This window comes from Pseudopodoces humilis, chromosome 6 (assembly GCF_049639895.1).
Source record: "Pseudopodoces humilis isolate 2021_Gansu_Grassland_sample_001 chromosome 6, ASM4963989v1, whole genome shotgun sequence".
Lineage (NCBI taxonomy): Eukaryota > Metazoa > Chordata > Aves > Passeriformes > Paridae > Pseudopodoces > Pseudopodoces humilis.
Genome location: NC_142205.1, coordinates 57,090,970 through 57,110,070, shown reverse-complemented (window position 1 = coordinate 57,110,070; position 19,101 = coordinate 57,090,970). Strand labels below are relative to the sequence as shown.

Genomic DNA, 19,101 nt, shown 5'->3' with positions numbered 1-19,101 from the left:
AGGAAAATGATAGGAAAAGTCAGTCAAATTGCCATATTTTAAAGAATGAAAGCAAAATGGTCCATCTTGCTGTCAAATGCATCTGTGCTTCCCTGTGCCCCAGGGCCTGCACGCCCTCATCCTGCAAGCAGAGGTACCTACAAAAATGCTGGAGAAGGATTTTTTATAAGGGCAAGTAGTGGTAGAACAAGAGGGAATGGTTTCAAACTGAAAGAGAGCAGGTTTAGAATACGCATGAGGATGAAATTTTTGACTGTGAGGGTGGTGAGGCACAGGCACAGATGGCCCAGAGAAGCTGTGGCTGCTCCATCCCTGGAAATGTTCAAAGCCCAGTTGGATGGATCTTTGAGCAGCCTGATCTGGTGTGAGATGTCCCTGCCTGTGGCAGGGGTTGTGTTGGGATGTGACACTGGTAATTGGGTTCTTTTTCCTTGGACTGAGAGTGATGAGAGAGACTGTTTTCTCTTGTTTGGACTTGGCTGTTTATTCTTTTCTTATCTATATTACATCTCTACAGAGTACAAGGAGCTACATACACTGAGATAGAGAGGTGCAAAATGGCTAATGAAGAACCTCTTCAAGGTCTTTTGTATGTCTATTTGTCCAATTAGCAAATGCCAAGTAAATTAATTTTTTTGTGCCCCAATGACCCGACACCTGTGTGCTGCACTGTGGCATTTTCTATCTAATCACTTATTATTACCCAAAAATCCCTAGAAGAAGATGAAGAAGGAAGAAGAAGAAGGAGAAAGGGACAACACCCTAAGTCCTCCATCTTGTCTCTTATTTTCTAAAATAGCTTAAACCTTAAACTCTTTCTCACCTAGTGACTTAAGAAAACTCTATCTAACTTACACACTCACATTCCTAGTTTCTCTGCTTAACTTTAACAGCTGTCCCCATGGTGTTACACAAAATTCAGCGCTCTCTTGGGTGTCAGAGCCAGGCATCACAGATAAGGGTACAGTCTGTACTTCTGACCCTAACAGGGTTGGAGCTGGATGATTGTTAAAGTTCATTCCGACCCCAAACCATTCTATGGTTCCATGTTGCCCGCTGTGCCAGAGGCCCAGAACATGGAACCGGCTGCTCTGTGACATCAGCCCAGGGCTGAGGGCGCTTCAGGTGCTGCGGGCACTGCGGCTGTGCTGGTGCGCGGAGGCCTCACTTCAGCAGCTGACACGAGACACGGGCAGCGATGCTGCTGCTCTGCCTCTTCGTCCTGCTGGCCACATGCCGGCCTGTGCAGGGCATGTGGAACGCCTGCGAGTAAGTGGCCCCAGGCTCTGGGAGGGAGCTTGGGCAGCACTTCAGGGGCTCCCTGGAGAGGGCCCACTTGGCCTCCATGGCCAGGCCACAGCTTCCCAAACCCCACAGGGAAGCCTCAGTTCCTTGTGGACAGGCTCACATGGCTGTCCCTGCACACCATGTGGAGAGCTTCTGCTGGAGCAGCAGCAAGCCATGGAGCAGGATGGAAATTATTTTCTAATTGCAGAGGGAGCTGTGGGCTCCGGCCCTTGGCTTCTGATGATGAGCGAGGCATGACACGCGTCGTGGGTGGCACAAGCGCCGAGGCAGGGGCCTGGCCCTGGCTTGTCAGCATCCAGGATTCCTCGGTTGCAGGCACAGGGCATCTGTGTGGAGGGTCCCTCATCAGCGTACAGTGGGTCCTCACAGCAGCCCACTGCTTTGCTGATTCCAGGTAAGAAGGAGCAGGCAACAGGGATATCCCCACAACATCAGCAGGTTCCCTGTCAGCAGTGCCATACGCCTCTTCCATCTCGTTTCCTTGCACAGTGTGCCCAGTGCCTGGGCAGTGCAGAACCCAGCTGAGAAATTACTCAGGAGAAGGGTGGGCACATGCCACTACTTCCTAGCAGCCTTCAGCTGACATTCCCAGAGCCTAAGGCATGCTAGAGCAGTCACTGCTGGGCTGCCACAGCTCCAGGCTCTGCTCTCTCTCACCTCACCCCTCTCTCCATGTGCCTTCAGGAACATCAGTGCCTTGCGCCTGCTGATTGGGGCCACCCAGCTGACTGAGCCGGGCCCTGGGGCCGAGGTGCGCACAATTAAGCGGCTGCTGATTCACAAGGAATACGATTCTGCCGACCAGAGCAATGACATCGCGCTGCTGGAACTGAATGAGCCTGTCCAGTGCAGCCCCTACGTCCAGCTGGTCTGCGTACCCAATGCTACACTGAGTGTGGCACAGCTGGAAACCTGCTATGTTGCTGGCTGGGGTGCCACCACTGCAAGATGTGAGTTTCCAAAAATGGAGAGCAAGCTCAATACACTGGGAAAATGGGTTGGGCTTCCTGAGAGCAGAGGCCAGAGCCAGAGTCAGACTTACAAAGACAGCAGGGACACAGAGCTCCAGCACCTCTGTAGAAGCAAAGCCAAGCCCTAGGGAAGGGGATGACACCCAGACGGGGAAAGTGGCAGTGAGCTGCCAGGTCCTCATTCCTTTCTGTGCTCACAGCTCAAAAAACAAGTGATGTCCTGCAGGAGGCCAAGGTCCACCTTATCAGTGTCCAGCTCTGCAACAGCAGCGAGTGGTATGGGGGGGACGTCCATACCCACAACTTGTGTGCTGGCTACCCAGAGGGTGGCATCGACACCTGCCAGGTAGGAGCGTATGACAAATCACTCAGCCCCCAGCAGCACAGGCAGTACCACCCCAACACTGCCCAGCCCCTTCTTTTCCTGGCCAGTTAGTCTCAGCTCTGGCTCCCCACCTTTCCTGGGCCTTCCCACCCATTCCCCGTCTGCAGGGCCTAGCCCAGGGCCTGCCTAGTCCCAGAGGCCTGGCACTCTGCCCAGAAAGCCCTGCTATAGTGCTTGTGGCAGCCCAGAGGTCCAGATACCAATGCTGGAACATCTGTCCTCTGCACATCCAGGATCACTGGGCAAAGCTGAGAGCCTGACTTCATAGGCCCCCAACCCACTCCTGGCCAAGCTTCTAGAGGCTCCAGCACCTCAGCAGAGCCTTGCTCTGCTGGGAATACAGCTCTGGCAGGGGCTGTGAGAGAGAAGGAGGCAGCCCCAGTGCTGACAGGGGCCACCCAATACCACCTTAATCCTTTCTGCTCCTCTGCAGGGTGACAGTGGGGGTCCACTCATGTGCAAAGACAACAGTGCTGACTTCTTCTGGGTTGTTGGAGTGACCAGCTGGGGAAGAGGCTGTGCCAGAGAAAAACGGCCTGGGATATATACTTCTGTTCAGCACTTCTATAACTGGATTCTGATTCAGATGGAACTGCTTCCACAAGTAGAGTCTTCTCGGGCATGGATTCATTATACAACTGCCTCACAACCTTGGACTCATCATACGAACACCCAATGGCCTACTCAGAAGCCATGGTCAAGACCACCTCCCACTCAGAATCCATGGCCAAGACCACCTCCCACTCAGAATCTGTGGCCAAGACCACCTCCCACTCAGAAGCCATGGTCAAGACCACCTCCCACTCAGAATCCATGGTCAAGACCACCTCCCACTCAGAATCCATGGCCAAGACCACCTCCCACTCAGAATCCATGGACAATACCACCTCCCACTCAGAATCCATCACCAAGACCACCTCCCACTCAGAATCCGTGGCCTAGACCACCTCCCACTCAGAATCCGTGGCCAAGACCACCTCCCACTCAGAATCCGTGGCCAAGACCACCTCCCACTCAGAATCCATCGCCAAGACCACCTCCCACGCAGAATCCAAGTTCACTACCGACACCAGTGGAAGAGAGTAAGAGCTGTCCATTTCCACTCAAGAAGTTGATCGAATTCTTCACTGGGATCCGGGACCTCCTGAAGAACCTACAGGTAGTTACAGATTGAGCGGGAGAATGGACAGCATCCAGTGCAGGTTGCATGGGACGGTGACCGTTTCCTGCTGAGGCAATGCCTGCTGAACCAAAGGCCGCCTCAGTACCAATGGCCCGCTCTGTCCTGCCTACACTGTTCCTCTGCATTTATGCAAATGCTAACGTTGATTTAGTTGCTGAAATAAAGTTGCCTATGTTTGTGGTTAACATGCTTTCAGTCCAGTTTGGTCTCCTGAGTGAGGCAAGAACTTCCTTGCCCAGAACCTGCAAAATGAGGCTGTGCCAGACCACTTGGGCACAAAGGGAGTCACTCCAAAGGGCTGGAACTGTCTGCTCCACAGGATGGAGAAGACTGGCACATCAAGGCTAGGAAGAGGACAGGAGAAGACAATGCCACATGCAGGCACCGTAGGGAGGACACACTGAGGCACACAAGCTGGTGACTAGGGCCTGGCAAAAGCCTTAGCTAACGGAGCAGACCTGGGAAGCTCCTGAGCATGACAAGCAAAATTGCTGACTCTCACAAAGGCAGGGAGAAGCTGAAAGGAGTTACAGTGCCCTAAAAGAAGAGCAAGATTTCACAGATAACAAAGGGACACTGATGTGTGAGCTGGTCACACTTCAGAGATGTTTGAAGGAAGAGTTGGGGTCATTCTGGGGAGAAGAACCTGGTAGGAGCAGAAGGACTCAGGAAACTGCATCTGTAATGCCATGGAAGGCCGAGGTGAGCTAGCTGACGGCACCTGCAACACCAAGTCTGTTCACAGGTGGGACAAACCTTGGATTCAGGGGGAAAAGATAGCAGGGAGGAGAGAAGGGCAGAGAGACAGAGGAGTTGATGAGGGGGATGTGTAAGCATGGCAGATAGGAAGAAGGAAGGATCAAGGAGCCACAGACACAAGCTGCATCCTTGGCCTCACATTCCAGGTGCCACAACTGCCCTTGTCAGTGTGGGCCCAGAACAGCAGTAGCCCTTGTTGACATCAAGAACAGGGAGCCTCCCGGAGGGTGTTGCTGTGGCTGACATGGCCAGCATGGACTGTGCTGCATCCATGTTTCTGTGCTTTGAACAGGAAGGATGACACTGCTTGGCTATCTCTGGCACATCTGACTTGTGCTGCTCTGCACGCCTAACATGGCTGTAACCAGATTGGACTTGTGTGTGCTGTCTGCAAGAGCCATGTGCTCTAGTGGGTGTTTTTTGGGAAGGAGCTGCTGGGAAGCAGCTGCAGAGAGCAGGGTGGCAGTGAACCTCCCAATGAGACCATGATGCCACACTTGGTGTTTTCCTGCAAGCTGTTAGCAGGAAGTTCTGGGAGCCTCTGCAATCAGAGAGGCTAAAATAAAGCTGGAGAGGGGCTTTTTTACAAGGGCAAGTAGTAATAGAACAAAGAGGAATGGCTTTACAGTGTAGGTAGGTTTAGAATAGATATTAGGAAGAAATTGTTCTCAACCAGAGGAACTCAGTGACTTCAAGGTTGCACTCAAAGCAAATGTCACAACCATCTCCTCAGAGGTGGAAAAAGCCTGTCACAGTCATTGCCATGACACAAGCACCTACCAGCAGCTTCGAACTGCTCATTCAAATGCCAAGTGACAGGCAGATGTTTCCAATAAGAAATACAGCCCTCTCAGAGCCTTTGGTTGCATCACCCACCAGGACAGCATTGCCTCAGCCTTCTCTGGCTGGGGCTGTGACCTGCTGGAGTCACTTGAGCTCAGCCGGGCCCAGCTCTGACCATGGGGCCCAGGCAGACCACGTGGCACCGCTGGAACTGGAGAGAGGTTTGATTTTTGTCATGTCTTTGTCAATAGGGAGCTGGCAAGGAGAATGGGACATAAGACAACTTACACCCTGCCTATTGTTTTCCCAGCAGCGTTTGTAGAGTGGATTTCTAGAAGAAAAAAATCCCCTCCAACTGCAATATAAAGTAGCACCGTCTCTGCAATGGCTTGACAATAAGAGCGAGTATAAGCCAGGTAAGTTGAGGCGGCACGGGTAAGAGCCGGGGAGGATCCCAGACCCCCCCTCAGCCCGGGCGCGCTCCCGGAGCGCGGGGCCGCCATCGCCGGGACGATGCTGCCCCCTGGCGGCGGGAGCGCGGGGCGGGCGGCGCTGCCCGGCGGGAATAGCTGGGGATGGATCCCGGGGCCTGCGGCCGCTCGGGCCCGCCCGCCATCGCCAGAACAGCACCATTCCTGCCCGGAGCCGCTGCAGGCAGCCGCTGCCTCTCACACGTCGCATTGGTGCTGCCTTAGACATTGGCAATTACCGGTGACACCTGACTTTGACTGGGTTAAATATTTTCCCGCTCCGGGCCGTGTGTTTGCACAGGAAGGATCAGCAAGTCACGTCTGCTGCCGTTCTCTGTGCACCAGCTGCCCCATGTCCTTGGTACCTGGCCATCAGTTCTTAATGTACATCAACATGCGCTGATATACAGCCAGGCTGATCTTTGACTCACCTTTGGAACAGCGACACATTTTCTCAACAACAAATTATACTTTGACATTAGAAGGTGGCAATCTGTAATGGATATTGCAATCTGAAGATTGAAAGAGACTATCTGTGATCTTTGTCCTCAGTCGAGTAAGCTGGAGTCTCTCTTCCCTCCTACACATTATTTGATTGTGGGACATAACCTTGGGATGTACTAATAATCATTACTCAGAGCTGATGTATCCGTTACAGGCCTGCCCTGCTCGGGGAGGGAGATGTTCTCTAGAGCAGTAGTAAATCAGCAAAACTCACACTTAAATATACAGTAAAATGTGGTTTGAGACACGGTCCTTCATACATCACGCAGCAAAATGTTTTATTGAGAGGGTCACACACACACTAATAAGGAAAGAGGACTGCTGAGACAAGACCTGTGAAGGGGAAGCAGTTTGGTGGCAGGAAGGGGCTGGGAGAGATCCCTGAAACAGCTCCTGGTCCAAGGGAAAGTTGTGACTCCCCAGGTCCTTCTCTGCCCTCCTGGTAGCCTTGGATGAGCTGGCAGGAGAGAGAAGGGAAGGCAAAGGAAGGAAGGGAGCCCTTTAGAGTTGTCCAGACACAATGAGCCTTAAGGGCCTGGCAGGGGCAGTGTAAGTGTCCAGCTTACCAGGAGGAGTGAGAGGTCTGTTATGCTGCTCACCAGCTGTGCAGGTCAGGCTGCTACCTTGTCATTTGTTTTTGCTAATAAGCAGCTGTCTTTTTGGAGCTGAATGTTGCAGGAATTGTTAGAGCATCTCCTTTTCTTTTTTACAGGCATTTGTCATTCTTATTTAAATCTGAGTGAATAATGAAACATCTCCGGGTTCCTGAGCTTACTACTTTGCCTTCCTTTTTTGCCTTGTTTTTTGTGGTCCTGAATAGTTGCAGAAACTGTGCCAAAAGGGCTGGCCAAGCCAGCCAGCCAGATCTCTGAAATGCCTGGGGCTGCATCCCACACTGATCTGGGAGAGCCTGAGCTCGCACATCCCTGCTGACCATGATTGCTGGGCCTACAGAATCTGTGGCTTCTCCTGTGAATCTTGTTACCCTTTTTGAAGCTGGCCAGATCAAAGCATGTCTGGCTCTTTTTGCTTACTAGTGACAATTCAACCAATGCAGGAAGTGTCTGTGATGTCCAAGCTTTGGATCAACTGTCTTGCTTAGTGCAACCTCTACACATTACATTTTGTTATTTCTAAATTATTTTTTTTCTTGAGTTAGGATAGCTCAAGCATTGCAAGAGCCGTAGATGTTTTTACTGCCAAAACTATGTTTGATGCCTCTTTGGCTGGTGGGGAGATAGGCTCAGGATAGGTGTTCTATAGGTGATAGAGACCCCAAACCATGTCACATTGCTGAGGGATGACAGCCTGATGTGGGCCACAGGTGACTGAGCAACCCTGGAGGAACTGAGATCCCCAGTTCCAGCAGAACGTTTGTGACCAGCCCAGTCATGCACCTAGACAGGGAAACAAGGCAACAACTTTCACTTGTCTCTCCAGTAAGTATTAGAATGATTTGTGCCTTTGTTTTCCTAATTCTGACCTTTTTTTCCCAGAAATCTGTTACAAGCATGAGCACAGACTAATTCCCATATAAGACAGGTCAGTTAAGAATGGGGATGTTTGAATGGTTTGCCTTTTAATAAACTAACCAGTGCTCATGTTTTTAAGAGCTTTAAAAAGAGATAAGACCTCCATTCCTTCTGTCATGGCAACTACAACAAACGGAACATGATTCGGAAGTCAAGAAAAAAACACGGGCACTTTAGGTCTCAGCCAAGAGAGCCGCAAAGTAGCAAAACTCATTACTAATTCAGAGAAGCTGCATCCCTCAGAGCCCACCATTACTGGTCTTAGTACTAATAATACTGGAGCACTTCAATTTAGCAGAAGGCAGAATGTTTGAAGTGCCACTCCCCCAGTCAAACATCTCCATGAGACCTTCACTTGCTCTAGTCAGCCTAGAAAGAAGCAATGCTGCATTGTGGGGAAAGAGCTGAGGAGAGGAAGGTTCTAGTCTTACAGCCAGAGCAGTCTGGTAACATTAATCCTAGAGAGACAGTGAAAGAGGCCATAGGTATTTGTAATTTATTCATAAACAGCTATGCCATCATAAGAAACTTTTTAAAACAATATGTGATAGTTCTTTAAATATTTAAGAGTTTGTTGACCTATTTTCTCAGTTAATTAGGATTTTTTTTTTGGCTGCATTAACAATGACTGGAATGCAGTCTGTTTTAGTCACTACACAGTTCAGTTACACTGGGTTACAGAAACATGATTTCTTTCTAAGGCACATGACAAGGGGGAGGAATGCCATTGTAAGTGTCTAGATGCGTGCTTAAAAACCTGGAGACTTACTAGTAGGTAGGGCATAAACTCAATGAGTGAATATAAAACCATTCACCTGGCATCCTTCTGAGTCGTAAACCAAACTTTGTCTTTTCAATTACAGCACTACCCTTATTTTTTCTGCAGCAAAGGGCTATGGTGCAGTTGCCCTTCTGTTCAAAGTACAGTGGTTAAGAGCATCAAGCTCATCTCTGCAAGCTGCGTTTGTGAGTACACTTACTTCTTACTCATTTATTTTGCCCAAGGCTCACTGGGCCTAGAAGTGAAGTTGATAAAAATTTGTCCATGTGTGCAGCACAAATGTCACTGATCACAGTGCAGCAGTATGGTCAGAAACCAGCTCTTTCTGAATGCTAATGGAAGGCACCATTAGCAAAAGCTGCACTCTGTGCATCATGCTGGAGCCGGAGCAGGAGAACTTATGTCCCACCTGTCTCCTCTGAAGTCAGTGGTGAGGTAAGGGAGGATGTGAGAGCAGGGCTTTGACTGACTATCCAGCATGGAGATGGGCAACTAGTTGGAGATGGCCACGGGGCCCTCCTGACAGAGGGGAAGTTGTCAGCAGGAAGGCTGGGCGAACCATCAGAGTCCTGTCATTATCTGCTTGTTCAGGGGGATTGCTGTGGGCTGTGAATTAGGCTGCAGCACCAAAATGTAAGTTTGTTCCCCACTACATGGCTTGGGAATGATCAGCTCTGAGCTGATCCACCCTAGAAAAGGACACCAGAAGGGTCAATTCCTGCTCTCTGAAAGGCTCTAAAATGTACATCTCAAGAGGATCATTATCATGTCTATTTCTGGCTCTTGTAAAGCTACAGTAAAATAAAACTTTACCCTTGCTGTCTTTACCTCTCCATCTTAGGAGGTGTCCAGGATCATGCTGTTTTCAAAGGATTGCTTTTGGGGTCTCCTACAGAAAATCACACAGTCAGAGAGAGAAGTTTGCACAAACTCGGAACATAAGGATGCTGTTAACTTCCCATTGCAGGACATCTCCAAAGTGACCTGGGAAAGGTACTTCTCAGTCCGTGTTTCTGCACAGTGTCACTGAGCTGGCTCAAAATAAAAGACTAAATAAATGTTGGCTGTCAGGCTTCAACAAGCTTCTTCATCAGGTGCAAATGGACAGGAAAGATTTTCTTCCATTTGCACCTGATGAAGAGGCATGTTTCTCCCCCAAAAGCTGGTGTCTGCCATCCTGTTTTTCACTAGTGGATCAATTCAGCATTCTTGGGATCAATGTTCTCCACTAATGAGTTATTGCTTTTTATTTTCAAATTGAGACTTGAAATCTTGTGGCAAATATTTGTAATCTGAGGGATACCAAGTGCACAGAGTCAAACCTGTAAACTCTTAAATGAGAACAGCTGGGTTTGTAGTTCCTAGAAACCTTTTTTTTAATTGAGATTAAACCGGAGTCAATATCATGGTGCTGAGGAAGAATTTCTATTTTTGGCTACACCGTTAAGGTAACAGAGGAAGTGTTTGTCATTGCCACAGTGACAGCTAATGAGAAGATATACAATATTAATTGCAGTAAGTGTAACACTGTGTAATCTATCAGCTTCTATTTTCTCAGCAGCTGTAGTTTAGATACTTTTGCCTAACACCTCTGTCTGAAACTGGCTGCTTTGGGCTTGTTTGCCTATATGACAGCACAAAGAGGGACTAAAGCACCATAGTCTTCCCACTGCCCGAGGGGCTGACCCAGTTGTACTCAGCTTGCACCAGCACGAAGCTGTTCTCCCGGATCTTTCGGAAGTGCATCACCTCCCCGTTTTCCGTGACAGTGATGACGTCGGGGTCGGGCTCGCTGAAGGACACCTCGGCCCGCTTGTGGCAGTGCTGGGCGCAGACACAGCGCATGGCAGCTGCCAGCGCCAGGCCCAGCGCAGCCGTGCAGACCAGGACAATGCCAAGTTGGGCTGCAAGGAGTCGGGTTCCTCTACCAGGGCCTTCCTCTTTCTCGGGAACAGCAGATTCGGGAGCTGGTCTGGTCACCCATGTCAGGGAATTCCCAGCTGCCTGCTGCTCATCCTTGTCCTCCTCACCCCTGGTGCCTGCCTCCTCTGGCTGCGGTGCCAACTCTCTTTCTGCCATTTGCCTTGAAGCCGAGGACAAATTGCCAGTAGCATTGGCATCACCAAGCCAGGCTGTGGTTGCAGTAATGTCACCCGGGTGAGTGCGTATGTGCAGGGCAGAGGCAGACGCTGTCACACGTAGGGAGGCTTTCAAGATGGTCCCATTGTCAGTACTTCCCTTTGAAAGCAAAAACATGCCAAAATGTGCAGTAAGGGAAGAGAAAAGGAGGCTGATTGAGTTCTCACTACCTACCTCATGGAACACTTCAACTCTGTTTCTGCTGCCCATGTATCCCTCTGCCTTTAGACTAAGTCTTTATTCCCTGTTTACTCAGTAGCTTTTAGAAAGTGAAGTAGATGCAGCCCTGCTCATTCTGTACCAGAATTGCCATGGGAGGAACAAGGCACTCAAGTTGGTCCCAGGGACAGTCAGTGTGGGTTGGAGGGACAAAGGTGAAGGGCACAGGTAGAGAGGAAGGTCACTGCTTCATCTAACTAAATGTCTGCAGTTCCTGTTGTGGTGGTGGTATTTTTCACAGGCATCTTTATCACAAAATAATATCACTTAATAAACAATTCCCACCTTGAGTGGCACCAGGGTCATGCTGAAAGGGCAGGTGTGATCTTCCCAGCCAAGCTGTGTGTGTAGGCTCACATGGACCCACTGGGATTCAGTATTGCCCTTCTGAGGCTATGGAGCAGATGGGCACAGGAGACTTAGAATGGCCTTTGCCATCAGCAGTTTTGGGGCATTCACATACAACCGATAAACTCTCCCCAAGGCCTGTCTTACTTTTTCAGTTTATACAGCCACTCAGAAGTCCTCTGCCCCTCTGTGTTGCTTAACCACCCATTTTAGTGGGAATGATGGTTCCTGCCTGTTTCTGGGGACCGTCTGGTTCCATGCACCTTATTTTAACTGTCACAAAATGCCAGCTGCTCCACACCAGTTCTGCAGCTCAGGCTTTGCTGCAGGTATCATCCAAGATAATACTTGGGAACAAGCATGCAATTTAGGAGACCCCCAATGAATTTTTGCATTCCCAATATGTACCTGAGCCCCTATCCAAAACCTGCAAAATGTACTGGAGTTTTTAATTTGGCTCCACTGAGATTTGGATCTGGCCCTCAGTAGCTGGCACCTCTCCAGCCTGTCCAGCCCAGCAGGCTTTTTCACACATCCATTAATTACACCAGAGAAACTCTCACCCTCTACCATCATTAGTGATTTCTAAGGCTTCCTGGGAAGACAGTGTGACAAGAGCACAAAGCTGAGGCAGGAGCCCTGGCAAGCTGTGAAGGAAAGTAGTGGAGGGTCAGAGCATCCTTTGTGGAAGGGATTGTTTCTGAAGGTGCTATTAAAATACAGCAGGAAATAGAAGACTTTCAGTGGATTAAATGCAATCTGTAAAGTAGCAGGCTGGCAAAGCTAGGATTGCATGTGTATGGATCACTTGCCCTCAAAATGCAAATGCCATACAGTAAGGATATAGGATTTGGGATAGAAAATGGAACTTCCTCACAAAGTCCTTGCCCTATCTCAGCTCATTTCTCCTTTCTTTTCATACTCCTCTCCATTTTTGCCTAATTTCTTAGTGTTTTTGCTTCATTAGGCTCATCTGATCTTGTGCAATAACTCATTCTTCCCTTTGGTTTCCATCTACTGCCAGTTCTCCACTTCTCTCCATGGGTGCACCAGATGCTTATGGTACACATCTCTCCTTGTTCTCTGTCTTCTGCTTCTTCCTAAATATTTCTGGCTCATTCTGTGCTGTGTGTCCCCTTTCTCTTTCATTTTCTGTGAGATTATTTCTCTTCCTCCTTTGGCATCCTGGAAACCAGGTCTAGTTCTTTCTTCTCCTTGTATTTTTCTTCTCTCCATCACCTGCATAGTGGACTTACCCTGTTAACTCTGTATCCTGTATCTCAAAGCACACACATTTCTAGCAGCCTGTAGTCACATAAGGGAAAGCAATTGAGCAATTGTTTTTACAGTGGGCCTCTTTAAAACCCAGGCAGTGGGCTCAAAGAAAAAAAAAACACACCAAGAAAAAAAAACAAAAAAAAATTTAAAAAATTTTATAAGTCTCTGTGTAGTTTTAGCCACTTATGACATCTACATGGGCTGCAAGGGTGTCCTCCCCACCCCTGGCGCTTACCTTCCTGTTGCCTGTACACATCAAACACAGGTGTGGGGTGGCAGCACTGGCAATGCTTCCTGCTCTGAAATAGGGACAGAGGAAAGGCAAGGCTAGCAAGTGACACCCGTGGCTCACACCACTGAGAAGTGCTGCTCCTTAGAGCAGTTTTGAGATGCATGCAATGCAGATCATACAAGCTGTATTTTGAATTATGCCTGGTCACTGATTCCCCATCATTTTCACCCACAGTATGAAATGTTGCATGAAAGCTCATGCAGCCCAAGCCTTCTAAGATCTGAGCAGACATCCTCAAGTCCAAATTTCATACTTGCTTTGCATCCTTTTTTCTCCTTCTCCCTGCAGATGGAGAAATAGGTCTGCCGAGTTTACTGTTTCACTGAATATTTGTATGCACTTTCAGAAAAATGTTGTAACAGTCGATAGGTTTTATCACATTTTTCCAACACCTAGCCAATCTCCCACTGTGCTGAGCAACACAGTGTTGGGTTCTTAGGAGTTTTGGATTTTCTCCCTGTCACTGTTTGTCATGTGCAATATCCAAAGGATTATTTCTCAAAATCTCAGCAAACAAACACCCTCTCACCTCCCCCCTACACACACAGACACCTTCCTACATCTTCCTTGTTCATCTGCAGGGAAACTAGTAGTATTTTCCTTCCCCACAGGGACGGGAGAAACAGCTTTTCCCACCACCTAGATTTACCCATTGAAGGTGCTGGAGCTGGAGGCATTGTCCTGGGAGAGGGAACCTTGCAAGGCATCCACCATTCCAATGTCTTGGGTGGGAAGTGACAGCTCCAGCCCCCAGTCTCTGGACTGAATGCTCCTGCTGGACACAGCCCGTGATGACCGGGCTGGCTGCTTCGGCTCAGCAACGGGACGAGTGTCTGACCCCACACCAAAACCTGGCTCCAGTGCTGGTGTTGCCACGATGCCAGTGGGGCTGGCAGGCAGCAGGGAGCCAGTGGCAGCTGCAGGAGAGATGGGACCTTGTCCAGCAGGGAGACAAAACAAAAATCAGGGAGAGAGGAGCAGAAGTCTATTGTCTTTGGTTTGTTTATTTCAAATCCCACTCGGTGCCAAGGTTTGCCAGGAAGGTTTGTAACAGTGACTCTTTTATTTTCATGCCACTTATTTTTAAGAGAGAACCCACATGGAAATTAAAGCAGCAAAGCTCGCTGCCTATGTAATGGCCAAGTAAAATAATTAAAACTCAGCATTGGTGTCATGCCAAAAATGCTGAGAAATATGTCTGATTTGGGTATAAGTAAATTCTTGGAGCATCTTACTGACCAAAGGCTGCATAAATACAACTAAATATATACCTGGAGGGCAACAATCACATATAGAGAAAAATATGTTCCTCTGTTTAGGCAATACTTCCTTCTCTTCAAGACCTAAAGTTTTAGGTAAATATGCTAAGATTTGCATTGAAATCAGAAGATCTGGCAACCTCATTTGACTTTCTGGTGCCCTCCTTGGAACCCCTCAAATACTGACCCACACCTCAAATGCTGACCCACACCTTCACTTCAAGGAGCTCACCATGGCCATCAATGATCTCTTCGACAGACACAGGAGTTAAATGGGTCCCCCCAGCTTGTTTGGGTCACTTGTGTTAGACACTTGCCCAGAATAAGCTGTAAAACTACTCTGCAGAGGGTGCTGGTACAAAACAACAAGGCTTGCTCACCATACCTGTTGGGTGAGGCTCAGCTGGTCCCTGTGGGGGCACAGGGGCTACGGCATCAGGCTTCTTGTCATCAAGAGTCTTGTTTTGCCCTCCCTGAGCCACAACAGCAGATTCAATCTTTGCCCAGTAAACAAAGTATGACTGGACTATGGAGATGCTGTTAAAACATAATCAGGCAAGAATTTACTGGCTTTATGGCATTAATAAAACATCTGACTGTTTAGCTAATCACAAAGACTGCTTTAATCTGAACACAGAACCAATGCACAAGTATTTTAAAGGATTACCCTGTCGTACATTTTCTATTACAAATAAAACGTACCAGGTCCCTTAAGAAAGATTCAGGGTGAGGAATCACCACTCAATTAATAATTAAGTTCAGCCAAAAAATGTGTGGGAACTTAAAAAAAAATATTTAAAAAAGCTCTATTACATTCATCATGTTGATTGAAGTACATTTGTAGAACTTGGACTAGCTCTGTTTATAATCTTCTGTAGGCAGGGAAACAACAGTGGTATTTATTAATTAAAACAAGCCAATGTAACTTCTACAAACAGCAGAATAGGTAAGGTGAAGAAAAAGTCTCTCTTCTCAGCCTGATATTTGAGCCTGATATTTGAGCCTGCCTAATCCTCTGCTTTTTGTCAGGTGCCAAAATTGTTTTGGCCAACCTTTAACTTCACCCCGAGAGCCTTATTTAAGCTGGACATGAATTTGGGAGAATTTCAGCTCAGATTGCTCAGCTGCTTCTGAGAATTATCTAAGGGGAAACCAACCTGGGTTTTCCTGTGCCAGATGACACTTACAAGGTATTTTTAAGCCTAACAAGGCATTTTCCAGATGCTGTGGCAGGGTAAAAAGGGAGAGTCTATCAGATATCAGCTCAGAGGGTCAAAAGCCAGAGTGTGAAGGACGTATCAGAGTGGGTGACTAGGACTAGGTCTTGTTGGGATTTGTTTGGGTTTATTTGGGTTTTTTTGTGAGTTTAATAGTATTTCTTTAAACTTTATTGATTGTTTGATCTAAAGCAATGGCCAAAAATTGGAAATTCCAAGTAGCAATATTTCTGCTTCAATGAATTTTGAATCATGATGAGATGCTCAAGCCACAACACTCAACAGGATGTTTAGGATTTGGGAAGCAGCCAAGGATCTGGCCAAGCAGTTTCTAAATGATTTTGTAAAGTTGAAATATAACAATTTCATCTCTTTTGAAATTAAAAGCCACTGTGCTTCCTCTAAGGCAGTTTAGGAGATATTTAATTTCATTCCAAATCAGAACCAAGCTACTTGGACAGTTTGGGACTTTGGTGCAAAAAGAGAGATGTCAAGTTTTGACACAGTGCTCACTCTCTATTGTGAATAATTCTGTATGCATTTAACTTTTTTTAAACTCCTTTTGTTTTTTCCTTAAGAAGTGACATACAAGATTATACTGTAGGCAGGGAGGTCCTGTGGGCTGTATTATTTACAAAGACAGGCAACATGGTCACAGTTCTCTCTTTATGCCTTAATATTTCTGTTTCCTAAAATGCTTAAGCTGTCATCTTTCAGTGTATCTATTCTGAGAAAACAGTGACCATGTAAATAAAAAGCAGCACTACTCAGCAGATATTAATAGTGATTTATGTACTAGCTGGGATGCTGTTGCAGCATTTGGTAAGTATTTAGCTATATTGGGTTCAAGATACAGAAAGGCACTGTGCTGGACAGCCTGTAACTGAGAAGACACAAATTCTGATTAGGAACCAGCACATCCTTACAAAAACTTGATGTCTCCCATGGGTTGATCTGGTGCTTTCCATACGAAGGACAGGTTTCTCTTCAGCGACTTGTCCGAGTGTGTGACAGTGTCACCATCTTCGAAACAAGTCAGCAGCTTGGAACCAGGAGGCAGGAAGATGAACGTGCCAGCAATTTCGTTGTTGGACACTTTGCGAGCTTGCAGCATAAAGCCCATGTAATCCCGGGTGCTTCTTACTGTCACTTTTAGAAAAGAAAACACGGGACACAAAGGGATTTGTCTTGCTGTTATGGAGTAAATTGCCTGCAATGGAGTTTCCAGAAAAAACCTTGGGCAACACTACTGAAAACACCTTACTGTCTTTGTTCTCACAGTCTGTCTTGGATGTGCTGGATACAGAAGGCCAGACTTTTACCTTTGGTTTTGCAGTGTGTAATTGCACACAGGATTTGCCTGAGACTTTCCCCACCCTCTCTATCCCCCCATTCCTCCTTGATGATGTTAACCACATTGGATCAGGCAGCATGCAGCTGAACCATTTTTAAGGAAGGAGGTTTGGACACCACTCTGTATGTGTGTGAAAGCTCGTGTTCTGCTCTCAGAAGGGTTTTGTTTTGCACAGGGATCAACAGGCAAGTGGCCAAGCTGGGGAATGGTGCCTCTTAGCTCTGTCTGCATCTGCCTGAGGAGCAGCAATGCCAGGGATGGGGAATGCTGCCAACCATGCCCAAGAGTCAGGTGAGTCACCTGGACCCCTTAGAGTGGTGCAGAGGGGCTGGGAAGGCACTGGAGGTGCCTCTCGTGTGCCATTGCATGTAACAAGGTTTGGTATGGTTGAGACACAGCTGAGATAAAGGAATCCCACCCAAAGCACCCATGCTGCAAACAGAACTCCTCTGTAAATATGTCCTCACGACAAGAGGGATGTTGTAGCTCACTCAGAGCGGTTAGCCATCTTCCCAGACCTCACAGAGATTAATTCCATTGCTTGAGATAAGTTGCCGTGTTTTTTTCAGATGCAGGAATGAGAAGTTGTTCCTTACCTGGCACCTTGTCTCCTGGGAAGTAGAAGGACATGTTGGTGTGGACTGTGACGTAGTTGTTGTTGGAGCTGTGCAGCTGCACCCTCAGGTGCCTGGGCATCATGTCGGTGCAAGCGGAAAGGCTCGCACCCTGCGAGAAGGCGGCCGCGTAGGAGACCAAGCACAGGGTCGTGCAGGCCCAGCCAACAATGGCAGTGTGGGCTCTCCCACCATCCTCCATCCTACAGCAGGAAACAATGTGGAGTTCACTTCAAAGCAGTGACTTCCCGAATGGTGCCATTGATTTATCTGATCTCCAGAGCCACCTTCCCCACTGTCTTTAAACATAAGGGAATAAGTGATTTCTGTGGCACCTGGAGCCACTTTGGGAATCTATAGCATTTACATTCTGAAGTAAACTCTTCAGGCTGGGAGAGAGAAGAGCCCCCCACAAGAGGATGTATTTCTTGTGAAGCTGCCCATGGAGGGAGTGGGCAGAAAAGATTTCTCTAAAAGGTCTTGTGGGGTTTAGGAGGAGAAGCAGGCTCTGTACAGCCACACTCAGCACCCTCCACTACTCCCAGCCAAAATGTACAGCCTGGTCAACAGGGGGAGCATCTGCCCCTTAGACCTGCAGAGCTGCTGCAGGCCCCATCACATATGGGGCTGGTGGCCACGGCAGAGCCTGTGCCTGCCTGCCATCACAGAGCTGCATCCCTGCGGTGACAGCACAAAACACATTTCCAGATTGAAGAGTATCGTGCCATTCTGCTTTTTCAAAATGTGCTTTGCAAAGTGAAGATGAAGGGTGAGTTTGTGGCATTTATTGTAATGGATATCGCAAAGCAGGTACTTTTGATTTTAATGTAGCGCTTTCTAACATCTTCTTTTCAACATGCAGCCTTTCCTGCCTTAGATGTCATTACACTTAGTCAATGAGCAAACATAAATAAATCAGAGGAAACAGAGGCTTAGGAGGTCTAACTTACACCTCCCTCTCAAGCACTTCTGAATCTTGCCAGCTGACTAATGAAGCACAACTGCACGCAAAACAGTTCATGCCCAGCCTAAAGCAGCAAGCAGATGGATGCATTTAACCTTCCACAGTCAAGCATCCTGCCACTCCAACCAGTTGTGTGCCAGAAGATGCATGTGAAAATCACAGGAATCTTTGATAACTCTCCCAGCCCTCCTGGACCAGCAGCAGGATGTCTCCTCTTCACGGAGCCAGCCTCCAATCTGGGCACACCTACACCTCCCTTGCTGGATAAGATTTCTCGCAGGAGCTCATGGAAGTAGCCCCGAGGAGCAGCTCTTTCCCTTGGCTGTTGCCCCGGCTGTGCCGTTTCCCACCCCAGCCCCACCGCCCACCGGTGCCCATCCCCGCGGGGAGCAGCGCTGCTCCCGGGGCTGCCCGGGCTCCGGCTGCCGGTGCCGCCGGCGCTTACCTTGGGACACGTTCACTGCTGGGCTCGCTGCCACCACTGCCCTGCCAGCCTGCCGGAGACCCATCCTTTCAGGGACCCTCCTCGCCTGCTCCTCTAATGGGAAGCACAGCAGCTGTTACTGCTAATACCCACCACCCACGGCAGCTCTCTGCCAGTGCCCAAATCCTGCTTTAATCCTATCAGTTTTTTCTTCACATCCTACCCTTTTTTTCTTTTTTTTTCTTTTCTTTTTTTTTTTTTTTTCTGTGTGTGTGTGTTAAATCTCCAAGTTTCTTCAATGAAAACAAAGGCAACTA

General features: G+C 48.2%; 2 protein-coding genes across 2 annotated transcripts; one reads left to right on the top strand and one right to left on the bottom strand.

The window, feature by feature from the left end:
• Window positions 1-1,198: 1,198 nt before the first annotated feature.
• LOC102104469 (acrosin-like) lies at window positions 1,199-3,838 on the top strand. Its single transcript, XM_088056604.1, has 5 exons — window positions 1,199-1,269; window positions 1,496-1,702; window positions 1,993-2,258; window positions 2,480-2,625; window positions 3,098-3,838. Exons 1-5 carry the CDS (start codon window positions 1,199-1,201, stop codon window positions 3,836-3,838), a joined length of 1,431 nt encoding a protein of 476 aa, XP_087912730.1.
• A 6,485-nt stretch (window positions 3,839-10,323) lies between these two features.
• Window positions 10,324-18,896, bottom strand: REELD1 (reeler domain containing 1). Its single transcript, XM_014254762.2, has 7 exons — window positions 18,806-18,896; window positions 17,379-17,599; window positions 16,355-16,577; window positions 14,597-14,748; window positions 13,602-13,887; window positions 12,896-12,959; window positions 10,324-10,914 (listed from the first exon to the last, which is right to left on the bottom strand). Exons 2-7 carry the CDS (start codon window positions 17,596-17,598, stop codon window positions 10,324-10,326), a joined length of 1,536 nt encoding a protein of 511 aa, XP_014110237.2. The 5' UTR covers window position 17,599; window positions 18,806-18,896.
• Window positions 18,897-19,101: the final 205 nt, after the last annotated feature.